Source organism: Rhea americana, unplaced genomic scaffold (genome assembly GCF_003343005.1).
Source record: "Rhea americana isolate MKP2758 unplaced genomic scaffold, rheAme1 scaffold_65, whole genome shotgun sequence".
NCBI lineage: Eukaryota > Metazoa > Chordata > Aves > Rheiformes > Rheidae > Rhea > Rhea americana.
This window is the reverse complement of record NW_028186812.1, coordinates 3,058,045-3,068,905: the sequence shown is the minus strand read 5'-3', so window position 1 is coordinate 3,068,905 and position 10,861 is coordinate 3,058,045. Positions and strand designations below refer to the sequence as shown.

At 42.8% G+C, this 10,861-nt stretch overlaps 1 protein-coding gene across 4 annotated transcripts in view; it reads left to right on the top strand.

The window, feature by feature from the left end:
* Positions 1-2,287: 2,287 nt before the first annotated feature.
* SMAD9 (SMAD family member 9) overlaps positions 2,288-10,861 on the top strand; it is a 29,278-nt gene continuing 20,704 nt past the window's right edge. For all 4 annotated transcript variants that reach the window (XM_085320659.1, XM_085320656.1, XM_085320658.1 and 1 more), the window contains exons 1-2: positions 2,288-2,910; positions 9,069-9,326. In XM_085320659.1, the coding sequence (XP_085176785.1) occupies positions 2,499-2,910; positions 9,069-9,326 (670 nt within the window). In that variant the 5' untranslated portion in view covers positions 2,288-2,498. The remainder of the gene's footprint in view (positions 2,911-9,068; positions 9,327-10,861) is intronic.

Genomic DNA, 10,861 nt, shown 5'->3' with positions numbered 1-10,861 from the left:
ACTGGCTGAGAAATATGGGGCTCCACTGTAAGGACTACCTGGAAGGAGCTGGCTCTGGCCTTTGCAGGCTGACCTTGCTCTCATAAAGGCTGGAGACTGTCTGCCTAAATCTTCTCTGCATTATGTTTTACAAGCATCTTGATGGTTTTTCCCTGTGACAAATTGTTCTGAACTAATTTATTTTGTTCTCACATGTACCCTCTAAATGTTTGGGATAAACTTCTGTTTTGACAGAAAAGAAGCRTTAGTAGCTATCCAGTTAAATACGCCAGATTACTGTAATTTTACAAATACACAGAATAAAAGTCCCAAATTTAAAATATCTTTTTCCTTGACAGAGTGCATTTGGTCTTTTCCATGGAACTGATTACAGATTGTTAAGCAAAGCAAGTGAGGTGATTTCTGCCCTACTCTGTCATCAGCCTCTCCTGACAGACRTAGACCATTGCCATATACACAGATTAGCAAGGTAGAAATTGCRTAACCCAGAGCTTAATGTTCTGTAGTGGGTGCATTAAGCAAARGGTGCCTGTTCTTCCTTCCAGTTTTGTAGTCACCATGTTCATATTTTCATGCTGCCTCTCATCTCCTGCTGCTTGGAATGTGAATGTYTTGGGTGAACACCAGCTGGTGCTAGGACTTGTGACAGGCCAAAGAGTTGCTTTTGTGCTTGCTCATCTTACATGGGACTAAGTGGTTCCTTTTCACTTGCACTTTGGAAGGGTTTGGGGTATTTGGGCCCCTGCTCTCACCATTGGTGGTATCATGGAAGAAGGGAGAAAGTTCCATATATTTATATATGTCTGCATTTCTCAAGGTACAGGGCATCTTATAGGGTATTCTTGTGGGGCTTGGGACTGGGCATGCAAACAGTACAGAAAGATTATGAGGAAAYCAGGTCTAGTGAATCACTGGTCCCCAGCAGACATAGCATGTTGCCTAGGAGGCTCTCTGATGCTCTGGCCGTGTGGGCTCATCCTGCAGCATGCTCCAGACTTGTGAGGGTATCAGATTAAGCCAAGGAGTCAGGCTTTGGCATTGTCCTTGCCCTGCTGTCTCAATACGTTGTACCTCTGTGTGCATTCAGTATCCCCAAGTGTCCCCTGGACCCTTAAAAGATCTGTGCATTTAAGGAAATGTCAGAATAATATGGTTTCTGAAGCCCTGCTGTTCCCAATACAGGGCGCTGTCCCCCAGTGTCTTCTCAGTGACTGCATGTAAGCAGTGTTGGGGACTCTGCCCAGGCCTTTGCTGGTGGGAGGTGAGCAGGGCCCACCTCCTCCCACAAGAATAGAGTAGAGCAGTTGTGGAGCTGCTGCTTTGCAGGTACCCATTTGAGAAGCTGTCTCCATCTCATAGTTTAAAAGTGCCATCTGTATTCAGTCCTTTGGACTTGATATGCACAGGGGGTCTGTGAAGTTTATTTAAAGCAGTAAATAGCTTGACATACGAGGACATTTTTCCTCAGAGTTCCAGTCAGTGGAAATATGTCATTTTCAGCTAAAATTAGACTGGCTCCAGCTACATTAAAAAAAGGGGGGGGGGTGGAACCCTTAAGAGCTAAACTCCTTCTGTTGGACTTCCTCAGATGTAGCAGCTCCTAGCAGAAATAACTCAAGATCCATCCAGCACAAACTGTATCCAAAAGTCTGTGATTTTCATCCAAAAAGCTTTGAACTGTTGGAGACAGCCAAGCAGACTGGCCAGGCAAACAAGTCTYTCTCTTGCATGTAAGAGAATGTAAATAATCTTAGAGAATAATGATAGATCTTTCAGAGGTACTRAATGAAAATTGAGAATAGTTGAATTTTAAATGAGTTTTGCAGTTAATGTTACACAATTGTTGGCAGTAGAATGAGATTTGAGGGGCAGAGAGGGAGCTGAATTCAGAAAAATACTCATTAGTCCCATCAGATTTGATATTACAGGTTTAATTTTATAAAAGATACTTTAGCTGAACCTACACCCATCAACTTAAAGAAAAAAAGCAATATATTTTCTTTTGTGGTGAATATAACCCAGACTTTGATTAGTGCATTAAACTCTAAACACAAATGAAAGTGAGTAGATATTTGATGCTTTCTGAGGTCCAACTCTAAAAAGAGTGTGAAGGGCAGTGGAGAGGAGAGACTTGGACCCAAAATAAAAAGCAGAAAACAAACAAAAAAAAAACCATTGGAAATTAAATACACATTCTGAATAATTCCTCTTTCAAATGAGTTTTATTAAAAGAACAATGAAGGGGGTGTATGAAGCCTAACTATATATTGTATTGTCATTCCAGGCTTCATCAGCAGTTTCTTGATTCMTGTGAAGTTCTGAGATCTACCCTGCTGGAGTGCTTGTAACAGCACCTGAGTTTACAAAAACTTATGCGTGGAAGAACCTCTCTTTGAAGGAAGCTGCCATACGAGTATTGTGAAAACTCCATCCAGGCCTTGGCAGGCAGGAGAGTAAATTGTGCTTCTGTTGACACTGGTGTGTAATCTCTGCTTCTTATGCACTCCAGCACCCCTATCAGCTCCTTGTTCTCCTTCACCAGCCCTGCAGTGAAGAGGCTGCTGGGCTGGAAACAAGGAGATGAAGAGGAAAAGTGGGCAGAAAAAGCTGTCGATTCCTTGGTGAAGAAATTAAAGAAGAAAAAAGGTGCCATGGAAGAACTGGAAAGGGCTCTGAGCTGCCCTGGTCAGCCCAGTAAATGTGTCACGATCCCACGTTCCTTGGATGGGCGACTGCAGGTGTCTCACCGCAAGGGGCTCCCCCATGTCATATACTGCAGAGTGTGGCGCTGGCCTGATTTACAGTCTCACCATGAATTGAAACCACTGGAATGCTGCGAGTTCCCATTTGGCTCAAAACAGAAAGAAGTGTGCATTAACCCCTACCATTACCGGCGGGTGGAAACCCCAGGTAATTATGTCACCTGCAAATGATTCACAGCTCTCCATTAGCTCTTGCACTGGCAGGTCTATACTTGGTGTGTCATTATGAGGCCTACTCTGAAATTGGGAAAGACCGGCTCTGTTTGATGGGAAGACCCTGAGTCTTTTCTGCCCAGTAGCRTCCCGGATCGAGGGCTGGGAGCAGTTCTGTGCCCGGGGTCCTCACTGCCAGCCCAGAGCGGTGGAGCCCCCCTGGGGCCGGATCTTGTCCAGGGTGCTGAAAAGAGTTTCTCTCTGCAGGTGGGGGTGCTGGTTGCTCTGCGAACCCTCCCTCTGTAGACTGGTGTTGCTGGTATGGCTATTTGCTTGAAATCTAGGCACCAGCAAGTCTTACGACTTTGGCTGGATTTATGCCTCATTCTCTGAAAACCAGAAATTGGCTCATTAATCCACGGGAAAAATGTCTCACCAGCTCTCTCTTTAGAAATTAGAGTTGTAGTCAGTGAATTCTTCCTAAAATGCCTGATGGCCTGCCTTCAGTGAGATTTACGTATCCAGATAGATAGTTTATGTGAAAGCACTCCCCCAAGTTATCATAGAACTTTGAATTTTCCACTGATGATCCTCCTTAGATTAGACGTGGTCAGCGTTGAGAACTCGTGCCCTGACTGAAAGGTCATTTAATTGGACTGTGTCAATGAAACAGCTGAATAGTTTTGTTATACGATGATAGTGTTCAGTATCGACTTCCATAGGGATCTTAGAAAGCAGGGCTGGCAAAGATCTTGAGTGGTCATCCTATTCCCCTCTGTCCCTGCTCCCAAAACAAAACAAATTACCTGGTACATTCCTGAAGGTGTTTTCCTAATAAGATCTAAAAGTTCTTGGTGATAGAGTCTCCACAGTCTTCCCAGGCAAACAAATCTATTGCTTTGCTGTCATTACGGTCAGAAAGATTTCTAGTTCTAACCTAGCTTTCCTTTGCTGCCGAATCACAGTAATTTAATTTACTAATGGATACAGTTGGTAAGTGTATACTTATTATTCTGTGATTACTCTTTGTCTGGCATGAACTTTACTGTGAGGTGACATTAGGATCAGATAAGTGAGCTGTGGGATGTTTCTTTTCACACAGATGAAATAAGGGAAAGATATTTGTTAACATCTGTTAAACAACAGGGACTGTTTCCCTCCCCTGCAGTTCTACTGCAGTGGAGCTGTCATTTTGGAATTGTATCTGAACTGCTGTAAACATTGTCACAACTAAAATTTTACAGCTGCAGTGAGCAGTGCATGTTGTCAACAGTTTTCACTGCAAAGAGCTGGTCTCCTGGTTTGCTAAAATAAACTCTTCAAGAATCTAAGAAAAGATGCTCATAAAATATCCCATTTTGTATATCTTTCTCTTTGAAAGCTGTAGTTTTTAATGTCTTCTCATTTCTTCTGGTGTAACTCTAGTGTAGTTAATGGAGTCTCCTCAGCATGGTAGCTGACAGCACTGCAAAGTACTGTTTTAAATCCAGGTCTTCTGATCTGCTCRGTGCCTGCTAACAAATCCTAGTTCTGGGATAATCCAGCAGCTGCTAAATGACTTCCAAAACTTGTTGTTAGTCTGTGAAGCAGGCTGGCTGCCTCCATACTAGTAAATGAAACAGAGGCAAGATGCAGGCCTGCTGAACTGTTAGCATGCTCCCTGCCATGGCTTTGACTAATGCAAACTAGCATTCCCCCCAACAACAGCTGGTGACAAGTGAGTCACCTCCCTACAGGAGATGAGGTGCAGCAAGAAGTACAACCTAATTAGATCTGCTGGAGCAGCAATGGGAAAGAGCCTAGACCACTGCAAGTGGTAGCAATTCAGCTCTGGGCCAGAGAGAGTTAAATAGCGGTGCTAGGTAGAGACAGATGTGAAGGAACAAAATGAGAGAGAGGAGAAAGTAATAGCAGTGAGGTCACTGCAGAAATGGGTGGAAGCAACTGATCTAGGTGCCAGTCTTTTTAAGCAACCATCCTGTTTTAACTACAGGAAACCCTCTATATCTAGGCTCTTGGTGATCTTAGGCTTATGYGAGATTCCCTGAATCTTAGCCTCTGAAGCTAAGGAATCCACCCATTAAGGTTATTTAGTAATGCAYTTTTTTATAGTCCAGAGGCCTGCATTATTTTCATACAAATGTCTTACCATTTTTGGCTCACTTTCCTTTCCATCACTGTAGTCCGTCTTGCTGAGTCAATCACTTTGTGATCAGATCTGTTAACCATTATTCAGAATGAATGAGTTGTGTCGAAGACAGAGGATGTAGCTTTCATTGTTGCTGTCCTTTCCAGACCTGCTGAGCAACAGGTGCCATTTAAAAAAAGCACATCAAATATTTCCTCCATTTTGTGTAACATCCTACTGCAGATAAGAGGTTAGTCTACCTAGTCTAAAGGAGATGGGCTTTGCTTCCCCCCTCCTCCTCATTCTGGAGAGCAAGTCAGAAGTCTGAATGGGTCATTGTCAGTAGAAGCTGCAGTTTCGGAAAATAATAAAAGCTGCCTAAGCATTTACCCTATTATTTTTAAATGAGATCATTCATTTGTAGATAATGGAAGTTCTAATGTGCACTGTTGCTATAGACAGCAGGAGCCTAAGTGAACTTTTGACTTAGACTAAATGATTGCCCTTGTCAAACCTGAGTGGGAAGGAAGAAGTGGTAATTTCCCAGTTGGAAGACCACCTGATGATCTTGCTACAGGTGATGTGTATGATGCTTATGAATGATTRTGGATATAAAAAGCAGGTGGCCCTCACTAGAGGGTAAGCCTTCTAGGGCAGTAAACTGCTCAGAGAAGGGCTGCTATATCAGAAATAGCAGTATGGATGTTGTACCTGGGGGGAAAAAAATGATGGAGCAGATAGTTTGCTCACTTGCAGGTTCAGAAAGCACAGGCACAGCCATGGTTTCCAGCAAGAACTACCGCAGCTGAAGAGCATAGGAGAGAACCTAGGGCAGGAGAGGTAGCAGCAGGACTTGGGACATGACCATATTTGTCTTCAGTTGAGGAAAAATCATCAGCGGAGGCCTATGGAGAAGGAAGGATCCACTCCTAGTTTTAGATGGAAAATAGCAGGTATGAGAAAGTGCCCCACTGAGTGGAGACAGTACAGATAAAAATTATGAGTGCAGATTGACCCTRATGCACTCAGTCAGTGTTTCAGTTTCATGCCTCTGGTCACGCTTCTTTCAGAATGGTTAAGGCTTAGAGAGTGAGATCTGTTACTGAAAGAGCAAGGAGAACAAGGTCCTTTAGGGATTTTTTAGCCACAAACAACAAAATCTCCAAATTCCTCTCCTCCACAGAGGCTTTAGCCCTCTAGGCATCCACAGAGCAGCCAGTGGAAAGACTGAGTGAGGCGGCAAAAACTGTACAACAAAGCAGAAAATAAGAGTACCCTGGATAGAGCTGGGAATGAGTTCAAGTCCAAGCCTGAAAATTCCTCTTGCTGACTCACTCAGGGCRAGTCAAAGGCTTTCCCTGGCAAGTGCTGTTCACACATCCAGATTCTCAGCTTTCATTTAAAAAAGGAGTTGTGTTAAAAAGGGAGTTCTCACAGGACTAAAGAAAGCTGCTTCAATATGAGCAGTACACRCAGTGATCGGTGCCAGCCTCCCAACCCTACACATTGTTGGTGTTGCTGTAGCACAGCTGTCCCTTGCTCAGTACCTCTGCTCACTTCAGTGTGCACAGAGATCAYTGCCTCCCCATTTTCCAGGACTACTGGTCAGAAACTGCTGGGTAACAGCGAACTTGGCAAAAAATTGCCATTGTCTGATACATTGTCTGATGATTACATGCTGCAATGTGGGAAAACTCCAGGCACAGCAGCAGCTTGCAGCCTGGAGCTGCTTACAGGAGCACGGGATGAGCAGGATTCAGCTCACCAAAATCGCATCTGCAATGTAATCGCTTTTGTGGTGGTACTGGCCTTGTCCCAAAATAGAGCAGATGAACTGAGCGCTAAGAGAGTCTTGTTTCTCTCCGATGGCTATAAGGACAGCTTAGTGGGATCAGGTAATGCAGTTCAGGTATGAATGCCTGCRTTTCTACCTGGGGAATCTAGGGAATCCAGAAACCCAAGAAAGCAAAAGTAAAAGCAAGTGAAGGAAGTAAAAAGCAAAAATACTTTCCTCCACCAAAGGGTTTTGGAGGGTGGCTACAAAATCATCATCCCACAGATAGGGGAGTATCAGAGGCTAAAGAGAAGAAAGTAGGCTTTCAAAGTACCAGTGCAGTGCTGGCCAGAAACTAATTAGAAATGCAGCAGGCCAGAGAAAGGTCTACATGTAGTCCCTTAACAGGAATCCTAGTGCCTGCATTTCTGGGCAGATAATAAGGTAACTTTCACAGTGGATCCTCGTGTCATCAGTCCAATCCTTCGCATGTTCTTAAGCACTCAGATCTTCAGTCCTTAGGTGACTGGCAAATTCCCAAATGGTATATCCCAGTGCCTTGGCAGGAGAGCAGTTTAACTGTGGCCCCTGCTGCAGCAAATGCTCCAACAAGCTGGAAGCTGTAAATAAGTCATTTGTATCAGACACTGTTCTGCCTCCTGATTAAACCTGCCCCTGCTCTGAGTAGCATGTGTGCAGTGATGTTCAAGGAGAGCACATTCAGGGTATTCATACAGCCTCTTCTCATGCACATGTTTTGCACTATCTGTATATTTACTTTATAGCAATTATTCCACTCTTTCATTATAGTGGATAAATGAGAGTTCACTGTAATTAAAAGGTATTCCCTAACCTACCTAAGAAGAATTAGCCTTACCTAGACAGAGCGTTTGGCTCCCAACAATATGTTAAAACATGTTCAAACATGTTCCTGTCAGCATTTATAACCAAGAATGCCCACTGCTCCTTGTTTCCATGAGCTGGTGAAGACAGACCGAAAGACTACATGCTGTTGGCCAAAGCAGTTCTAGACACCGAGACAATCTGTATAAGCCTGTTGAATKGTCCTGATGTTGAGACAACTCATCCTTGTCACAGTAACCCAACTTGCCTCCTTATCTTCTCTTGGGATTTTTAGATCTCTGTGCTAACAAGCAGGGATTCATTCCCCTTGTTTGTGTTTAAGGCTTTAACTAAGACGCTTGGGTGCTTAATTATCCTCTTCTCTATAGCTAATAAAGAAATCTTGAGGTACAAGAATTGCCCATTGTAGATGCTATTCTCTCCCTAAGGACTACAGAGGGCTCCAGCCAAAGCCTGAAGCTRAAGTGCCACATTCAGAAATATTTAGCAAGCCTCTCTGTGTTCTAACCTATGGGCTACATCTTTATGGATAACTCACCTAATAAACTTTTCTAAAACATTTCGACTCTAATTCTGTTACATCAGAMGTGAAAAGTTTTCTGGTCAGCTTTGGGTTCTTCAACACAGTAATGCTATTACAACTGTGACAATATGAGATATACATGAAGAGAGTTTGTGAGGAGGGAAGATGTCTTCCATTAGACCAACTTTTACATGGATGAATTTGCATTTCAGTTTCTTGCCCTGCATTTTTCATGTCTTGACTACCGAGCATTGACATTTGTCTCCTTATGCTAGATCTTTTTTAATTATATTGCAAGAGCTAAATGTATATTGTTGCAATATTTGAATTGCCGTTTACATTTCCTTTTAAAGATTCTTCTGTCTGGTTGGCAGCATTTTCAGGCACCTGAAAACCTTTTAAATCTGGTCTATGTTTCCTTTTGCCCTTTTGTAAAATGCTGGCAGTAAAATAATGCAGTGTACTTGCTGAGCACTGTTAATTATAATTAAACTTGGCTCTGAATTTGACAAATCATAATATTTATCAACTCCTGAATTTTTCAGCCTTTCAGGAGAAGGAATGGGTAATTTTGAGAGAGAGAAATGTGCCACTTGCATTTCTGCAATGTGGTTATGTATGCATGCTGTACTTGTAAATTATATGGTACCTAGCCTAAGTCAGGAGCACATGGAACTGCTGCAACTGGCTTCAAAACTGGAAAAAAAGCCAAAGAACCAGATTCGTATTTTGGGATAGATTTGTTACACTTCAATAAGTAGTATATATACAAAAATATTTAGGTAGTAGAGAATATACCTCTGCCTTACTTACGAAGAGATGAGTACAGTAACCATATTTTTTCCATTCTGTTTTTCCTTTCAGTGCTACCTCCTGTACTAGTTCCAAGGCACAGTGAGTTTAATCCTCACCTCAGCCTGCTGGCCAAGTTCAGAAACACTTCTCTCCACAGCGAGCCGTTGATGCCGCACAATGCCACCTACCCTGACTCTTTCCAGCATCCTCCATGCACTCCTTTTCTGTCCTCACCCAGTCACATGTTCTCCCAGTCACCTAACAGCATCAGCTACCCCAATTCACCAGGAAGCTCCTCCGGACCAGGAAGCCCCTATCAGCTCACAGGTAAGAAGTTTCCAGATGYCCCCCTGAGGTGGTAGAGGTTCTTGCAAGGGCCTGGGGTCAGGAGCAATTCTGGGTGCTCCCTACAGGCTGTAGCTATGCACTAAAGTGTTGGACAGGATGGACTTGGAATGAGATTTCTTACCTCTGGTTCTTTGTATTGTCATCTGGTCCTTCTGATGGATTCTCAATGGACTAAAAGCCTTAGTCTATACCACTCCTACAAGTGTCTGAATGAGCTCTCGTGATTAAGGAGAAAATTAAGGACAGCAGCAAGTGAGCCAGGTCTCTGTCTGTCCAGGCCTGTCCATCCAAGCTTCTGATACAATCCATGGAAAAGAGTATTTGCAACACCTATGTTAGGCACCTCTGATGGAGGTAGTCAGAACARGGACCTTTAGAAGCTCTATCAAGAGAGATAGGCAAAAATGGTGAAATCAATATGCAGAAATATTTGTTCATGTATAATGGTCCCTGTGAGTGTAGAAAGTTCAGGAAATTAAGGTGTTTTCCAATCTAGCCAAACACTCAGTGAAGTCACCAGGCAAATTCCTGTGCCTTCAGAGCGTTTTTTGTAAGCTGCACAGTTCCAAGGTCGGCAGGTTTAACTCAYTCAGATTGTTTATACTGTGATCTCCTTACTTGGTAGTGTTCTGGTTACCTAAGAATTTAACTATGCCATTGTTGTTAAATACACCAAGAAGGTGTCATGCAACACAATTGAGGGCTAGCTTTAATATGAAAACTCCCTTTTGCACTTTGTTGCAACTCCAAAGTAATTCCAGCGATCTCAGCTTTTTTRCAAGGATGAATGCAGATCAGAATCTTGTAGCTTAGTATTTTAATATCTCAACTATAAAGCATTTAAATTCATGTCCTCAATGTCTGTTTTGATTTTAAGTGCAAGAAATATGTTTATTTTTTCATAATATTTGTGGTAGTTGAACTTCCTTTTAAGCTGGACATTTTCAACATAGCATAATGTTTTTCYTTCCCTGTCCATTCACTGAATTTTTGTTCGTTTCTTCTCTAGATCTGTAGTCAAATTAACCCATTTAGCAACATCCAAACACTCGGTAGCAAGTAGTAGGACTTGTTTGTCTTCTCTCATCTTTTTCTTTCACCTCTGTAACTGAGCKTGATTCAGTAGAGCTGGTCCTGACAGGTAAATCAGTCCCATTCCAAGCTATATGACTCTGACTCAGTTATTTACCTGAACCTGGGACCTTGCAAAGCCACTTAAAAATGGAAGTGGCTCAACTCAAGCTTTAGTGTATCAAAGCATACTGAATGCTGATAAGCATAATTTGCCTGGGTAACAGCCAGGGATGGCTGACTATCTCATGAAACAGTCAGGAGTTACTTCAAGAACTCCAAGTGGGATTGGTGTGACCAGATATAGATGTCAACAATGCAGATTTCTGCATGTGCTTTAATTGTCTGCACTGCCTCTATAATCAGTGGAGAAAAATAGGCATTCTTAGAACAATGCTCATTCCGTCTTAAGGTATATGTCTAAAGCAGCTGAGATGCACCAT